The sequence below is a fragment of the Saccoglossus kowalevskii genome, chromosome 14, assembly GCF_978046115.1.
Source record: "Saccoglossus kowalevskii chromosome 14, keSacKowa6.1, whole genome shotgun sequence".
Lineage (NCBI taxonomy): Eukaryota > Metazoa > Hemichordata > Enteropneusta > Harrimaniidae > Saccoglossus > Saccoglossus kowalevskii.
The window spans coordinates 16,445,263-16,464,845 of NC_140654.1; the positions used below are offsets into that span (position 1 = coordinate 16,445,263).

At 35.7% G+C, this 19,583-nt stretch overlaps 1 protein-coding gene across 1 annotated transcript in view; it reads left to right on the top strand.

Moving 5' to 3' along the window:
* Nucleotides 1–236: 236 nt before the first annotated feature.
* The window catches only part of LOC144343671 (glycine receptor subunit alphaZ1-like), a 36,815-nt gene continuing 17,468 nt past the window's right edge, over nucleotides 237–19,583 (top strand). Inside the window, exons 1-2 of the mRNA XM_085507488.1 lie at nucleotides 237–358; nucleotides 18,717–18,811. Of these exons, the coding sequence (XP_085363614.1) occupies nucleotides 237–358; nucleotides 18,717–18,811 (217 nt within the window). The remainder of the gene's footprint in view (nucleotides 359–18,716; nucleotides 18,812–19,583) is intronic.

Sequence of the window (19,583 nt, forward strand, 5' to 3'; positions counted from 1 at the left end):
ACAGGAACGGATAGCGGAGAGCTGAGGGACGGCGACTTAATTAATTTAATCAACTGAGTTCAGCTTGGTGAGGGAGTGTGTGCGACAAGGGCAGCTGAAATGTCTGTGTAAACAATGTAATAGCACCAACTAATATGCGATAGTTCAAGTATACGCAGCGAGGCCTCATCATCGAATCCGAGCGACGGTGGTTGTGCGTCTGTAGATTTATATATAAATTAAAGAACTACCGCACCATGATGATGGAACAGGTGGTTGTAACTGTGTGTTTCCCGTCCAACCGTGTTTGGAAACGCATCCGTATGGATTCATTACTCGCGGTCGTGCTCATGTGTTTACAGATTCCAATAACAGCGGGGTAAGTTAACGTGCATTTCTGGCGTATTGTAGGGTATATGGTGATTTTGTTCATCGAATAACGGCTACGATTAATTAAAACAGGACTGTTATAACGCGTACGACTAACGCACTTTATAATTCCGATCAATACGAACACTCTCCTCGTTAATGGTATTCCTTTGTTTCCCTTATATGCAGTATCAATACACGTTTTGTATGCGGAATATTAGGTACAATACATTCAACGAAATGTACATTATTGTTTTTATTTGTTTACATATGTACGACACGGTGGTGAAATTTAATATTGGGGTAAAGCGTGCAAAGTGTTTACACCGATGTCCAAAAATTCGTTAAATATTATGAGATATAATTTTTGTAGCCAGTGACAAGAATATTGTTCATTTCATGCAATTAATTAATTCAAATTCAAATACTATTATGTAGTAATACGGCACCATAATTTGATCACACAGTTGGAAACATTTCGATGTGATATAATGATTAACACTCACTCTGGTGTATGTCCAATATGTTGAGACTGGCACGGCAAAGAAGAAATCCATTCTTCCTTTCGAGAATGTCTATACATTTTACGCCCCGAACGAACAGATTTTTGAATAAGTGCTATTAAATCGAATTGTTCATAGACAAAAGGGGATTGAGTTGAATACAGTAAAATGTAATTATTACAATCACAATTTCAACACAGTGAATGAGACACTCCATTTTAACATTATATAAAGAAATTATTTAATTTGTGGAATATAAATAGTAAGCTATGAAAATTAAAATCGTGAAAAAAAATGATGCCATGTGATTGGCGAGTGGTATAAATCTTTTAACTCGAGTTTCAATTTTTGGTTGCTTTCAAAAGAACAAATAATCTTGAACAAAAGTTTTTACTATTTTGCTCTGTATTATGTGCGATACAGCGTGGACGCTATTGGTATAACGCTAAATATAACTACTGAACATTGAATTGGTCCCATGCAATCAAATTTGAAGCCCATGTCCTCGAAATCAGACGCGGTAGACCCGTGTGTCTAGCAGTAGTAGCAATTAGTGAAATGGCGTGCAAATTGAGGCCCGTGTCACGTGATGACGTATGCATATGTGTCAAGTGGTAATGAGTGGATTGACGTGAGCGTGTGAAAAACAAACAATTATTATCGATTGCGCGTAACTAAAAACGGATAAATATGGGACGATGATTAGCACCGTCACGATGTTTCATTTTATCTCCCGCACTCGAGAATAATCGAGCGCACAAGCTCGCAGCTCTGTGGCTATTGATTGTAATTTCACGGGTAAGCGAATAAGGTACATACATAGAGCAATTATCTTTAGCTGCCTAATTAGAAAATAACACCACATGTAACTAATGTATATATCATTTTTTTATTATTAGTAGTATCCAATCAGACAAATTATCAAGTAATTATAATAGCTTTTTGTAACTTATGAGCTGGACCTGCGTATCGTCAAGTAAATTAATTACAGAATGAGTGACCCATGTTTCCCGATAAAATACAAATTACCTAAAAATTGAAATGACGCGTACAACGTGATTGTTCATTCCATTATCAAAATGATGTTCGGACTACGGCGACGATCACGTGACATTGGGTATTTTCCCGTGTTAATTAAGTGCAGTATTTTATCAATGGGGGGAGGGGGTGAATTTGTGAGAAGATTATTTTGTTATTACGTCTTGTTAGCAAGTGTGTTGTTGTTTTTATATCTTCGGTATTTTGGTAGTCAGGTAAAATATGTGTGTTCCACCTGCCTACCTATCCACCCTCCCTATCGAATAGTGGCTCAACCTTAATGGCCACCAACCATCACATTTCTTACCAATGGGAAAACCCTAAAGCTATAGCAGTAGTATAACGACGCTCGTAATATGAACAACAAAAGACACTCAAATACAATTCATATTCGGAAATTAAAAAACATGCCATTTTTATCACTATAGCGAACAAATTCCGAACTCTAATGCAACATTCAATTTTTTTTTTTTCAAAAAATAAATAATAAAGTTAATAAATCTATCCCTTTCTGGCTAAATAATTTATGAAGAAAAGAATAATATTATATTGAACAAACGTGATAATATTGAAACAAAATATCGCTGTTTTCCGATGGTGTTATTCAGGCTTCGTTTTATCGACGGATATGCAGGTGTTTTGTTGTGAGCAGCGACAGTTGATTCACATACACCATTGATAAGAGTTTTCTTTGACGTAAAATTCAAGTTCACACATTAAATAATTATCATAGCACATTCTGATTTTGCGTAAATATAGTTTAATACATTCTCTTCTCGATTTGCGATATGGATTTTTTTTTTTCAATTGATGGTAAATAATTACACGTCAGCTTAAAATATATAAGTGGCGATTCGTCATCTGTACGTGAGACAGGTGGATACATAAAGTTTAACACCGCTTCTAGGAAATCGACCTTGTCCGTTGTCAGAAATAATTACTTTTACAGGTAACATTTGACAGTGTGGTGTTTAATTGATGATCATTACTCAGCAGGTTAATGAGTGTATCAATGAACGCCTAATGGCTTTGTGATTATTAAATATGATGAATAATTAACTATTTACGCTGGTAAAATTGAATGAATACATCCGGTAGTCGAAGGTCAAACGAACAGAATGAATGAATGAATGAATGAATGAATGAATGAATGAATGAATGAATGAATGAATGAATGAATGAATGAATGAATGAGTGAATGAATGAATGAAATGGGCCTTCCACGTCCAATGTTTAGTTGCGTGTAGTCTAAAATTAATTAAAAAAGAAAGTCGAATATCTTAATAAAAGAGCTAGCACTCATGGAACAGGTGCAAACACATAGAAGTGATATAATGTTTGTAGTAACAATTTCATATTAAAAAAATAATTAAAGAAGAAATCGGGGAAATATAATCAATGTTTCATACGAAGATTAAACTGTAAACATTCATTTTTAATACAGGTTGTCTATTGTGTATTCAACGACTTTATAATATGACGTTTCATATGGAATAGGAAATTACTATACATCACGCATGCGTAGAAAGTTTGAGAGAGGTAATGTGCCTTCTTTTTAGGCCAACACGCGTATTTTGTATTTAACATCCGCTGAAACTATAAGCGCTATTCAATTACTCGCTAACAAAACAAATACATTGTTTTCTTGTTCATTATTGTATGTGTTTTTTTTCAGGAAGCTAATCCTAACGCCACTATTATGCTCCATTTAAATGCACGTACTAGTGACAGGCTACAAGTAGACTTGTTTCCATCGCTACTGTTCCGAAGTCAGTCGGTGTGTGTAGTTAGAATATACATGCAAGTAATAGCACCGCACCTCCATCCTTCTGCTTTGCTTATTGGGATTTGTTACAGAATTCTGGGCGATGTTGATAGAAAATAAATCTATCTAGGTTATTGTTCCAGTCATGCAACCCCTCAGCCTTGGTGCATAGTGATCCGCGTGAATGATTTGTTTCATTTTTATTATAAAAAAAATAATGTTTTGTGCCGAATAATTGTCAACAGCTCTCGGGTCGGCATCAGCATGACAGAAAAGAAATTTAAATGTTTATTTATTAGTTGTACTATTTGTGTCTACATCGTATTGATGTGATAGACGACAGCTCGGAACATTAAGTGTCAATTTTGGTAGCTCGATTTTTGCTATGTGTTAATTAACGTAAGCATTAATTGTTTAAAAGCCTTTCAGATAGCCCATTTTTCCACCGAGTTTTCCGTTTTGTCAGGTTTGCCCTTCGTGCCCTGCAGAATGCACGGCCATTTGTCTATCACATTTGTACACGTATATTAAGTGGGAAAAAAAATTGCTAATCCGAACATACACTCTAAGAATCTTCTAAAGTCGCAGTGAGTTGAGTGAAGAAATCTCCGCTTTGCCTCATACAGGTCTTCGACACGGTAATGGTTGTTTCGAATCCAAGGGGTTGCCGCTCAAAAATGAAACATTTTAAATTAGTGAGTGGAAGGTCGTAGTATCCGCTTGGAATATCTGAAGACAAACGAAGAAAACGAGCATTGTTGAGAAAAAAGAGAACTTCGAAACAAAACGACAACGAAAGAACACTGTCCAACTATCAGCTGCGTAATCAACTTATAAATACTTATGCTTAAAACGTGATAATGTTCGAAAGCTGGATACTATGAGGTCATTGTGTTATTATCAGCATTATTAGCTTCTAATGAAGTAAGATTCAACTGGAAACCAGGGAAATGGGGGAATAGTAAATGTGAATATCAACGATAAAAGCTTCCCGTTTTTTTAAATCCTTTCGTTTTTTATGCAGAAAAATACAGTATCTTGTTTATTTCATAATTTACTAAGTAAAATCATATTTATTTCATATTTACAAAATAAAATTATTATACATGAATTAAACACACAACAGAGTTCAAAAGCATAAATGCAAAAATATTGAGAATACTCCAAATTTTTTTTTGCTGATATTCGTGTAGAATCGGTAATTATTTATCATTGGCGTGTATATGGGATATATTTCGTTCTCAATTATTCTTAATGGATTTCAGTTGTTTCCATGATTTTCTCCGAACACAGAAATTCTTTATCGTAGCGTTTAACATAAAAAGAAAATTATAACAACAAATTTAAGTCAGTTGCACACAATGAGCACATACAACAGTGCCATTGTGGTGTGGCAACAACAAACAGAAAGTCTCATACTCAACAAAATAACCAAACTACGAAAACGATTGGAAAGATGAGACAGTCGTGTCAATCCCTGTCAGACAGAATCAAATAATCAATTTATATTTGTTATCGAAAGTGGTGCTACAAAAGTCAAATACATCTAACAAAAAAACGAGACTATGTCGTCTAAAAGTAATTTCACCAAACGTACAATTAGAATGTCTCACATATTTCACCAAGCACCGCGCTCTTCAATGTCAATTGCTCAAATGTTTTAATTGATAAAAAGAAGCCACAGCCCCCATGACGACTTGTGTCAATGTTTGAGCTTTCCCCATAAAAGCAATTTCGTGTTCAATATATTGATAAGTTCCCTGAGCAATACGCTAGAATAAGAAAGTAGAAGCAAACAACATTGAAACTGTAAAGGAAATGTCAACATTTTAATGCCAGGTGACATTCTCATATTGATCACACGCGATGCGATACTATGATAGACGTAATGCGAACTCGTTTCCGGGGCGTCACGGGTAAATCAACGTCATAATCATGACAACTCAATTACTTGAATGTATCTGAATTGGATTGTATTTTAACCTGTGTCATAAATTTGCATTTTAACAATCGACAATGTGTACAATAAGCGCTTACTTTAGTTGTGTTTCGCTGCCGTAAAATAATAATGCAAAATAACTATAAATACAATCCATCATGTTCATAGTTAATATTCATGAGCTCTTCTTTAAGTGTAATACATTTTTTACAAATACAAAAATATAAACACGATTTTACTTTAAACAATATTATAATACAAAAAAATATACAAGTGAAATGAAATGTACATTACCTCCGGTTTGGCTCTCCACCTGATCCGCGATATTCAGATTTAATTGTTGATTCGAGCTATTGAATTGCACAGGTGGTGTGCTTATCCACGAAAGAGTGTTCGAATGACTCTATATGGATTGTTTTGTCTCAAGCAATGAAATAAATGCGTGAGCAGTCCTGGTAATTACTTAAGTGAAATACATATTATCTGTAAATTAAAAAAAAACACCACAGTAAGAACATTTCAATGGAAACAAGCCATACGCTTAAAACTATTTAAGTCTGAGCTTTCTAAATAAACGGTAAATCTGGGAGACTGACTGTCTGGAAGTCCGTCATTGCTTTTTAATAGTATGCATTGTACAGTGTTTACTGTGATGCACATGTTTTACGTAAGTTGGGAAAATAATCGCATCATGGAACGGTATTGCTTTTTAATTACAATATGTTATCACTTAATTACTGTAAATATTAACAGAGAATTGTAAAACGGACATGACATATTTCAAAGTATATGCCGTTTAAGCCAGACAACGCAGACCGCATGTTGTTAAAACGTGTTCGCAAAGCATACATTGTCTATTTGAATGTTTCTCATCTGACACCTTTGTGTGATTATTATCTTTTGTGATGACACAAAATCAATCCAACCCAGACATGCTGATGGTACTTTCGGTCACGAGGCATTTGCGTAGCATTTTACGTCATTTCTCACATTCAATAAAGAAATCGAATCTAGTATTCACCGTTGAGTCAATTCGCATTTTGTGAACCATTTAAATCAATATATGAGAAAGATGGTTTTGTAGATGTTGCCTTGATGATGACGACAGCGATCCTTTATGAAGTGAATGTTTCATATTTGGTAGGAGCTATACAGCATCTATATAGTTGTTGGTCAAAAAACAGTTTGATGCGAGTTCCATTGTTAGTATGCGTACCCTAAATTCGAACGCACGCCGCGTGACGATATTGACGATATTGAGGCTGTTTAATTAGCGTCATTCGACATAATATATCACATATATCTGACAATCATACAGAACAACTGCCCTTTGCATTACATAGACGCACCATCACAGATGCCAGCCTGGGTCAGACTTCTTTGTTATCAATATCTATATCAACCTTCTAGAGCCATATTTTAGGTTTAGGTTTGTGTAGTTATGGCCGTAAACATTTTCTGTGACCCTGTGACATTGACATTTAACTTTAAAAACTAATCAGGTCTTGTGGGTATCATAGATAACATGTGTGCGCGTCGGGTTTGAAGGTTCTAGCTATTTTCTCTTCTGCGAACATAAATAAACAAGAAAACCGCGACCGCTTGTCCTTTAATACAACAAAGTATGTGGGTCTCATGGGAAACATCTTGATGAGAATCTTGAATATGCTAGCTATCAAACTATTAATTTTACTACAAACATACACAAAAACACACTCACACCATTACTTTTATAATTAATTGAATCACATGTGCACGAACACATGTGTCAAATTTGAAGGGGCAAGCTATTTTGTCTTAAAAGTATAGTGCGAACATACATACAAACACAATGAAAGCCCTGATTCTCGAATCGGCGCATGGAATCTTACACTCAGCAAAAAATCAATATTTACAGTGATTTCTATTTTTTGGTTACCGATTAGCCGCGCCCATCCATAACAGAATGTAATAATGCCCCTATTTTTAATTAAAGAAATCCCATAAAAGTTAATGAATGGAATGCCAATGTGCAGACAATTAATTCAACACTGGCGTCAGCTTTAATAAGTTGTCGGCGATAATGAACAACTGGGACTGATCATCCTTCAGTTTATTGCACAATTTTGGACTCATTGCACAATTTGTGCAATGAGTCGACTCCATCCATCAGTCTGAAAATCCGCGTAACAGGTTAAAAACAATTGAGCATCGTCAGCATAAAGGGGAAGAGCTATCCATTTCAGGGATTTTGCTTTTTACGTGAATAAGTACATACTTAGGTTTTAAAAGACGTCACGCTGCCAGTTATTGCACAATGGCATGACTTGTAAGGGGATATGCACAATAAAGGCCGAGACGCCATCAAGCTCTTCCACTTCTACCCCTTCCTTCCCCAAACCCTGTTATTACGTAATTTTGGCCTGCGCGAAGCCCAAAACTTCAATTATTATTCACAGGAAAGCTTGTAAGTAACGGCAGAACAGTGACTTTATCACTTACTAACATTATATGTGTCGACAATAAAACTGAGCAAACGTTTATTGTTCATTACTGGATTGTGTCGATTTAAGCAGAAGCATCTTTCACACAAATAAATAAAACAAACCAAAATATACCCCGGCACACGTATAGTTGAAACAAATACTGCAAATTTGTGGTTGTGTGTATGTCTACATGCTTAATGGCAATTTGTGTGTTTTCCATAAGCGAGTTTGCACAATGGGACGGAGAACTAGCAAACCTGGTTTGCGTGGACTAAATTCGTAAATTCTTTTTCTGTCACTCATTTTGTTTTCAATAACGCTCTGTGACAACTTTCTTTAATAATCTCATAAATTATTCGCGGACATACATTAAGCATGTTTCTGAAAGTACATACTATTGTTGAAAAAACCTAATATTTAGTTTTGTTTTATTGGTTGTTTTATTAACTTGTCACTTGTCGGATGTCTGATGTCGCATCATTTAATGTAACCATAATTAACAAAGTGAATCTCCGCGCCTAGGTTTTTTTTGTAATTATTAATAGGATTATAATTTCACAGCTTGTGTCGGGTAATATTTCAATTCACGTCATTTAATCCGCTCAACATAGAATTTAAGAGGTTAATTTAAATGTAAAATAGCTGGTAATGAATAGGAAGAAGACCGAATGTCACCGTAATCTCATCAATGCGGAACAACCAACCTCATTTGGTGTGCATATTACCTTGGAGGTCCGTGTCTATTTCCATGGCAACCACCATTGTGTATTGTTGTTGTTTTTTGTTAAAAATGATCGTTTATTTATAACACCTAATTTAGTAATGGATTAAACTTGTCCCGTTGTTCGGTGTATGAAGTATAACATTCGCTAGGGTTATTCAAATTGGTAAGAAGTTTCCCGACATGACGAAATGATTTCAAAGCTCAGCAGCCGTCGCGTCGTTTTATATGATGTGCAAAACGCCTGTAAAACAAATAATCAATTTACACGAAATTCAAACCCGCTCTGCGTGGCGACTGCAAAGCTGCAGGCAATAAACCATTACCCGGTATATTAGAATTCAATAATCCATCCACCAAGGAGGTTACGTTAAGTTGAATAATTCAAAAGTGTGTTGACCAATTTTCATGGATTGACACAAACAATTAGAGTTTGGGAAAAATCTTGAACCTGTTGCCGTGGAGAATAGTGTTTTGGCAAGAATTTGGGATAACTAAGAATGTTATGTACACATTTTTTTAGAATTTTGCATGACATTTGAATAAAGTGTTTCTCTTGAGACAATAACGAATTGATTCATTTTGGAAAAGATCCACAGGGAACAGAAAAACTTCTTTATCTTTGTCAGTGAACTCAGATAGCCGGGAACAAATTTCCATCAATGAATTATTATGACATTTCCTCCAAGTTCGTTCATTGGGATTCATTAATTACCCATGCACTCTTTAGAAAACCAGTCACATGGCGACAAGTCCTTAGTTGTGTATTACATTAAAAAAACATAAATGAATCACGATAATTCAACGTCACCGAGAATGATTTTTATTTCACTCTGACATCATATTTTAATGGATACCTGTTGTGTACCGCCTATGGAGAAGCGTGTGTTAACGCTATTCTACTCCTGCTACATTACTATATGGCATTCATGTATTCTGTCGCTGATTTGAATGTGTTTATTTTCATAGTGCGTAAATCTTTGAGTAATCATGTGTTTTGCGCGTTAGTGCGTATGCTTCACAATTCTCGTTCTTTGTTTTCGTGAAAATTAAAAACTAAAGAATCCCAACCGCACGTTGTACACGTTGGTGCTATTACTTAGTGAGCTATGACAATAGCCGGCTAATAAATGCTATATGGTAATCAATTTATGCTTCGCTAATGGTCTTTCTAAAATAATTGTATCAAATATTATTTGTTTGGGCACACTCCCTTTCAGCATCGACCACTGTTTTATGGCTTCTTTTCGATTTCAATGAGGTATATGTTCAATTAAAATAACCTTCGACCTACATCTCCGCAAAGCTATACAAATCGGTGCTTTCATTAAGTTCATGGAGAGTTTAATGTAATGTTGACGCGGAATATAACTGTTGCAAAATAGAAAAGGCGATAAATAGACAGGCAAACGACACAACACTTTCGAGATGGTTTTCATACTAGTCTAGTTCCTAAGGCAGTAACGCGTAGGTTTTCGTGCGTCGTGCGATCCGTTCTGTAGGCCTATGACTACCTACTTTCCCCTCACCACTAACACCGAAATCAAAATCTATGGAGCCGAAATTTAAAGGACGGTGGTCGTCGTGCATCTAGTTAAAATTTCGTGTAAACAGTATGTTTTACACGCGCAGTATACGTCGCGTGGGTCCCACCCATATCGAATACGATGCGTACGTTACAGGGGCTATGAAGCTGCAATGTGTGACGCGCATAATACGGTACGCACTATTCACATGAGCGCTTCTCGAAGACAAAATTATTCCCCAACACTAGGCTCAGAGCCAGCGTGTGGGAATGACGCTAAACGACCAATTTGAATAAACAAGTATATGGTCGAGGTTGGTTTCAAATTTTCGTATACGTTCATACGCTTTACAGTGCACCAAAACACTCCTGTGTGCCTCGTTTTATTGCAGATGCAGACGTCATCGCCCCTCGCATGAATGAATGTGTGATAGTATAATATAACGGGTTTTAGTATAATTTTTCTAATTAATGATGAATTAAATCTTAACAGAAAACGTTGTTCTTGTAGAATAACGGGTAAGTACTTTGAAATTAAAATGCGTGTATTTTAATATGTCAACCAATGAAAACCGATCTAACAAAGTAGTATTGCTCTTCAGCCGTGGCAATCAAATGATGTGAGACATGTAATTTGTAAGGAGTTTATTGTAAACTGAAAATAATTTTGTGAAATTAATTAAATTAGATTAAAATTGATAATCATATTCGCATATGAAGAGTAAAGACTTAATGACTAACGTCCTGACAGATCCGTCATTACCTATTATAAATTAATCATATTTTACACGCTCGATTAAATATGAATATATAACGAATATAACGTATATAATGAACAAAATTCGAACGCCACATGGCGACGACCAACGCCCCTCAATCGTATATTACGTAGGTATCGTTTGTATATAATAAGACCACTTCAGTTTCAGGATTTGTGGGACAGAACCCTCAACGACACACTCGGATCAATCTGCTTGCGATCTGAACTTAACGAAATAGCATTAAGGTAGCGAGAAACGAAATTTTCTTTTTCCTTGTACTTTTTTTAAAAACTTAAAAACTTGAATGTAGATAAATCACCGTAGGTAATTTTAAAAACTTAATTCTGTTAGTACACTACTCAGATGGGTGTTTAGAAAAAAAAAACAATATTGCTATGTGGAACAGTAATGTTTTCCAGTATACTATCCTTAGATTTGCACATTCACATAACTAAGGATATTATCATATTATTGTCTACGTGCACAAGGCCAATTTGCACCGTTTCGTTTGAAATTCTACTTTCAACAACAATTTACATGAATATCTTCCAAATAGAAACAGTGGGTTCGATAACGAGAGAGATTGCGCTTATTATAGAATTATTTGAGAGGACTAAAACAAGTCTCGTGGCTTCCTCGCTAACAGCAAGATCTCGACGACTATATCCGTCGGACATATATTATTATCAATATTTACACCATAACTTGTATAACATACAAAGTATACAGCAATGTGTGCATAAATAAGGCGGGCGGTCGCCAGGTTATCATCGCTACAAAATACAGGGGTTACGCTACACTACGAGCGATAAATGATGTCTGATTAATGCTAATAAAACGCAACTGTCTATGAGATTACTGCATAGTAGCTTTTTTTTGTTAGAATATATATTACAGAGAACTACATTCTCCGCTCAATTTGTGACAGCTGTCACTTAGTTTCAGTCGGAACCCCGCTAACTAGTAGGCCATAACGGCTTTGTTTATATATCATAATGTCCAGCACATGTCCGGAAATAAATATAGCCCTGACATCAGAATAGCCTTCTTATTCATAGCATGTTCTTAATAATACTATCTTTTAACAACGTCATTGTTTTTACGTAATATTTTGGGGGTTAGAATATTCTAATTATCCACAAGAGGATTGAGAATCATGATTTAAAAAAAAATCCATAAAATATGTATTATGAGCTGCGATAACTACTGGTTCCCGTTGAACGTTCACGAGGTGTTACCTAATACGATCAAACACTTTTTGTCCAACATAAGTGACCTCTCGATGGACGTTTGACCTGGGTAGTATGTATGTGGATCATATGAACAGTCGCTATAGTAACTAGAAGTACTGTCTGGGGGATTGTTGCCATATTCTTTGGTTTCCTACTCAGGTAACGATATGATGGTAAATTAGTAGGCGCGAGAGCGGGTGGAGTGATTTGAAATGGATGGATAACGCGTTGCTGTCACTGCCTCCTTTTGATACTTTGTTTCCACCGAACAAATGGTAAACTTTGGTAAAATACGCTTTTAAAGTTTTTAGAAATGCAGCCACTTTGCATCATCATTAGTTTTGAGAGGGACGTGGTGACACAGAAATGGAAAAAATATGTAAAACACTCAAATTATATCTTTCAAATATGGGCATTCAATCTACAATATTCAAATGGTAGCATCCAAAAATAAAATTCTTGGCTGAGCACGTTTGAGATGCAACAAAATAAAAGAACGAGGGTTGATTTATTTGTCGGTTCGATAAGCCTTTATTCTCTAAAATTTATTGAGTCAAACAAAATTAGAAACAAAGTTGTTGTGACAAGTCGCACAATTTTAGGCATTTGAAATTAGTTTGAGTAATTGTAACAGCACGCCTCGCATTAATCATTAAGCATTTTCTAGCATGCACCATTTCGGTCGCATTCACAATGCAAGATACGCAACTCATAATTGTGTAAATATAAAATAGTATGTTTCAACCAATACACAGTTTGTTCCCATGTAATATAATGACGGTAAAAGTATGTGCTAACAAAAGGTATCATTTATCAATATATTATCAAAAGGCGTTGCCGCTAGGTTTTTTTTTTATTTTTCCTCGTCTAATAGCTAATAATTGTGTTACGTGACTCATTGCTGCCAGTATATAAATACAGTGTTCAATCATAAATCAAACTAGAAAAGAAACAACTTTGAAGACAAACAAAGTAGTTTCGATATTTGCTATTTTTTTAAATGTGCGGGTAACTTGTAAATAAGCTTTCGACGATATGCGAATAAAACTGCAACCACGTGGGAAGAGTCGACTTATAGCCGTATTAACGTCAGCTTGTTTGCTTGTTGATGCTGGTTGTAAAAATATTAATTTACGCATGCGCGAATGCAATGCTTTGACGTTCGTTAACGGTTAAATCATATTAGGATCCGATATCGATGAAATAATGTACGTATCTATACTTTTCTACTGCTCGTTCAAAAAACCAAAAAACTGCCACTAAAATATAACTAACTGTATACACAATATAAAAATAATTTAATGAATCAGCAGATTATGTCAATAAAAAAAGCATTGATCATGTCAAACATTTTACGGAATTCTGGGATATGTTTTAAACACGGCCTTTTAGTATTCAGTAGGTTACACGTATGTATTTTTTAGGTCTGAACGCAAACGCAAAAACTAAGTTTTTAAACTTATTTACAACCTATCACAACGGCAGTCACATTGTGCATGCTCATTGCCACGTAAACATGTTATATTCGTTGTGATAATAAATTTGTTTACGAGCAGCCCCCTCCCCAGAATTCAACACTTATTGTTGCAACCACCACGTGCACCAGTATGGCGGCCTTTAATATATTCCCACAATTGTCCGAACAAAAAATACCCACTAGTGACAAATACCACCCTGCAAAACGTCGATTGTCACACGTATGCTGTAACAACACACAACACCATGCAGACAAAAACATCTAAAATCCGTACAGATTCTCAGTATAACTTCGTTCGGGTACTTTTTCTCGGTCGCTATTATTAATTAACAGACTGTCATGGGACCGAGATTTGGTTGGTGTCCGAGACACGTAGCAAAACAGTCCGTTAATTAACGATAGCTGCTTCTTAATCTTAATCCAACAATCAGTTTATCGTTCGAAAAATTCATTGCTAGAATTCATGAAGCTTTGTAAGGGTCATGTGACTATTACGTCGTGTAGTTGAATTTGTACGAATACGGAGACATATTTACTGAACATACAAAAGTTTTCCGCGTCCGAACGTTGGCGGTTGGTTCAGCTTCCTAATTTTTTTTTTTTTTTTTAATTTCACTAGCTTGTGCTTTTGAATAGTGCTCCAGTATGTAGGAATTCGTGACAATTCGCTATACAAATCTAAACGGCTTTTGCGGCCCCTGGTTATACGGTGGAAGGGCATGTGTTCCGTGATCACATATATACCGGCTATTGTCATTATTATCAGACTGAATTCAGAGAGGATTGAATACTTCTGTGGGCGGTATTCAATGCATCTCTGTGCCAGCCGAGTGCAAAGTGTATTGATTGTTTGTAATGTATTAACTCCAAACTCTCAAAAGGCAATATACGTTGATTAGTATTGTAATAATTATATGCATAAATGCGTGACTGGTTACCATGAAATTGAGGAAAACTTATATTTCAATATGGCCACCTTTACAAAAATGGCGATATTATCAAACTACGACAAACTTTTGGAAATGGCTGGTTGCTCTATGTTTTTTTTCAATTAATATTTCTAGAATACTATCCTTATATCGTGGGTGCTGATTGGCTCCATCAGCTTTGTATGCAAAATTATTGTGATTTATCATTATATAATTATTGTCTTTTAAATCGACCAATGTGATTGGTTGTATAGTTGTTCATCGTGATTTGCATTGATGGACTACAGATCAGAAAAATACATTAACGTCATAAGAGCGCCTTGTTACTAGACGGCGCTATTTACAGGAAGGTTTATTGTTCCGGATTGTCTCAACTCAACGACCACATCATTAGGCCGAAAACTATGTGGCTGCATCCTCTTAACGTCTTGGTTACATTTACAAGGATGGTTTATTCAACATGGATAGTCGTATCCATTATTGCGCCCTATCTAGTGTCGTACTGTTTACAACCTGGCTCGACGGTATGGGATTTCTGCTATAAGTGTGATAGTTATTCGGCCTTTGCAAAACTGTCGGCTCTGGCGGAAACATTTAGAAATAAATAATACCTAAAGCGAGTAATATATTCCAAGATTTTTAGAGAATGCATAGGTTCAACATTCAGAAGGCTTGTTGGCGCATGCACTGTACTTTAGATGAGTTAACACTGTTAAACAGATCATCTCGGATGACCTTTATGTCACCTGTCTGATGTAGGCCTCGGATTTCTTATAGAAACCATTCCATCATGAATAAAATTATATATGGCCACACTGTACTCACTTCATGTATGAGTTGACTTCGTTCGGTGTTCTACTTCCGGGTTGTTTTGTGGGATATTTTCCCCCATCACACGTTGTTTGTTTTGTGTTCTTTTACATGTAAGTTCCATTTGATGACTATGAATTTGGACATAGTGTGTGCATGCTTTTATTCACACTATGATCATAGTAGATTGTTTAGTTTTGTTCAGCATCACAAAGACGCTGAACAACAACAAATCCATACGTCTTTTCGTATTTAATGCAGTCCTGCTTTAGGAGTTAATGACTTCTGGGAGAATATTACGGTTACGTGTCGACTGGCAAGTGCTATGAGATGGTGAAATGAATGATACGACACACACCAATAAGTCCGTGGGCGAATATTAGTTAATTAGTAAAATTACGTTAATGATTCATCAATGATTGATGGTAATGTGATATGTGATGATGAAAGTGGAGAGTTGTGTTGAAAATAGAATGAAAGTGAAAACGGAATATTACGTTCACGCACATTCTCTCAACACCTGAGGGACTGTGGTTCACGTCACGACCAAACGCGAGCTCCCAATACTGACGTCGATATGTTGCCATGACAAGGCAGAGTTTCTCAGTATAATAATATCAGCAAATGCCGTTGAGGTCAATAATATAGCAACTGTTAGTATGATACGCAATCGATACGCAAACCAGTGAAAGAACATATGGTTCTTGGGACATCGCCATGGCATCAAATGAGTAAGCACATTCTGCTCTATTCGTACCTTGTATGAAATTAAGAAAATACAAAACATGGAGAGTTGGGGTTATTGTTTCAAATGCTTCCATTGGCAATCAGTTACTAGACAACGCGTGATCGGAGAGTGCAAAATAAAGAGATTTAACACTGGTGGCCAAAGGCGAAGGGTTGTCGTGAGTCAAAGTCCAGTGATGGTGCGCCTCACACTTCGACGATGTACACATGTACCCCCGCGCTACCCATTCTAGCATGCATTCAATAAATTATATATAATTAATTTGTAATTTTATACAAGCAATAACTCAATCGACTGGAAACAATGCTCTCACATTATCAACCTCTATGACCGACCCAGCTTCGATCAAGTTAACAAATTAATTGCTTGCTTGCAAGGATCGTGAGCTGCGACGCTCATTCACTGTAAAAAAAAATATGTCTTATGCAATTGACAAGTATGGGGAACAATAAGCAATATAGTATTCTGACAGTAAATCCCCGATGTGTTATAAATGTTAAAGCTAGACTAATCAAAAATTGAACAATGTGTTCGACTGGTTATTAAAATTCGATTGTCATTTGGCTCTTGACTGCCTGGTAAGAACATTGCATGTATGAAACCCCGATCAATTAACTCGCGCGTCTTAGTAGAATACGCCTTTGTCCCTTCTTGCGTCGTATAACTTTCAAAGCGGTAAATTTAATTTACCAATCAATCGACTTCTATTATTTCCCATACTACGCATTTATTTACTATTTTTTCATAACGCAATATATAATGCGCTAACGTAGTTTGACATTCATATCATATCAAAAACAATTTAAAATTGCAATTGGTAAATAAATTCTGTATTTTATATATGTGCATAGTAAATCTTGTTGCAATAATAGAATTTTGTTTTTTAGCACACGCTCCGCTCAACTCAAAATTGCCATTAACCGATTGAGGGTGTATATGTATTGCCAACACTTATGATTGATCGGCGTTTATAATGGCTTACCAATTCAATCATATTTCTTTATATAACCATTGATCTTGGCAAGACAGATTGTACGTCACATTTGTGTCTGGTGGGTGATTTAATACGAGTGGGTCTAGTATCAACAAGCGTACTGTTGATATAATGTTTTAGTACAACGTAGAGGAGAAATGTTCAATTCAGTTGGGAAAAAAAAGAATTTGTTACAATTGTTTTGCCTATACACTGCTGGACAATATGCAAGAGCGCCAATCATTTTTTTTTATGGCACTTTTGAAATACGGAAAACAGAAAAATAATGGATTTCATGCTGCGTGTTTTTTTTTTCTTTATGAAAACATTGCATGCATGCGTGTGTGTGTGTGTGCAGAAATACCACACACATTTACGGTTTTATCGCATTTATGTTGTTATTTAAAACGCATTAGTAACATTATATTTTCTTTTTCAAGATGCATTCAATCAGATATTAACAAAAAAGGTAAAGAGCGTGCAGTATATATATATTATTATATATGTGTCACCGTAACGCAACAAGTTATAGCGTGTCGTAATTTTGCAGTATTTTAAGGGGTATTTTCAGTCTACCATATAAGGAAATTAAAATTCCAAATATTGAATGATTACGCGCATAAGCGTCTTTTAATAATAAAAACAAACATGGCTGCCACCAGGGTTTGACCGGACTCCACACAAATAAGTTCGCTGATTCCGTCCTAAACGTTTTAGATTTCGGCATTCTCATGTCGTGTTCCTGGAAAGAAAAGATGTATAATAATAAGGTTATTATCATCAAGTATGTATCAATTGACTTGTAATACACTGGTTGTAGATTCTTGAGCCGTGCAATAATTCCATACATCCCGCCCTGTCTTAAAGTACTATATATGGATAAACGTATTCAATGTTTTTAAATATGACATGCGCTCAGGAACGTGTCCAAGCTAATTGACAGCGCAAGCAAAGTAATATATCCGTAATTAAATTCAATGTACTGATGTTGTCTTGATGTTGATGTTGTGTAAAAATCTCAATAACATTAAATTATTCATTTTATATCACCCGTGAACATTTTCAGAAACGACGAAAGAGTATAACCTGGATACATAACCTTAAAGGGCGGCAGTTGTCGCGCCGCGTTCTGTTCGATATGGGACTCACAGCGACGTATACAACGCGTGTGAAATACATTTACATGAAATTCGAACACGCGCTGCGCGACGACTACCGCGCTTTAATTAATGAAATCTAATTGTGTTGCTAATGCGGTCCACATAATTATTTTCTCTTACTGATTTGGCTGTGTTGTATAAGGCTCTTGGGAGGTGTCACCAATGCTACTTAAGATTCTTTGTATAATCAGCCAAAAAATATATTCATATATATTGAACTGTGGAAATAGGAACCCATCTTTCATTAAACGTCAGGTTTCCCGTAGCTATATTGTTTTATTTTAACGCTAGCATTTTTTCTTTCTTATATTTTTTGATTCAGTCATTCACTCAACAAAACTGGCCAGGCTCTGATACTGCAGACTTTGCTGTCAAACATAGACGAAATTGACAGGATGACAAGGCCGGGCGCCGGAGGTAAGTGAGTCCGTTCTATACTTATCCGAATGTATAATGGTCGACGGCAATATGGTAGTATTTCGTGACAAGAGTCAATTAAATATTATAATGATAATTCAATAACATTTGTGGAATATATTGGATTTATTATTACAGTCTGCCGTTACAGTCATAGGCTTATTTTATATTATTTATATAATCGTTTAATTAAGTTAAATTGCTGAATGGGTGTGTGCCTATAGTGTTTGTTTTTTTTTGTGGAAGAGGAAGCTGCCATAATTATTACTGCGCAAATTCGGTCACTCACCTCAGTGACTGTGGGTACTTAACTTTCAGTGAAAAACATGAAACATTTATTTTTTTATGTTAGTCATAAATCCACGTATTAAGCTTATAAGGTCCTTATCCGAAAATATTACCGGTTGGTGTTTGCTTTTATAGAAAAACTAATTACAAAAATATTGCAAATTATCTCGAACAATATTTAAATAACATCTCACACCCTCTAAATTAAATGAATAAAGTGGCATTTCAAGCCGAACATCATAAACCTTTCCGATGATGCTACTTTGAAAGCAAATGAGTACCCATCCGTGTTTCTCTGCTCAAGGAGAGGGGCACACTTTTGTTCAAATTACAGAGATAGAAGGATGCAGCATCGAAATTGGGTACTTCATACGTATGTCTTCTTGATTTCTAAAAGGTGGAATTTTCGGCCAGATTTGGTATAAATAGAGTGTTCTATGAGCAATTCTTCGAGTAAAAGTTACATATATTGAAAATCAGAAAC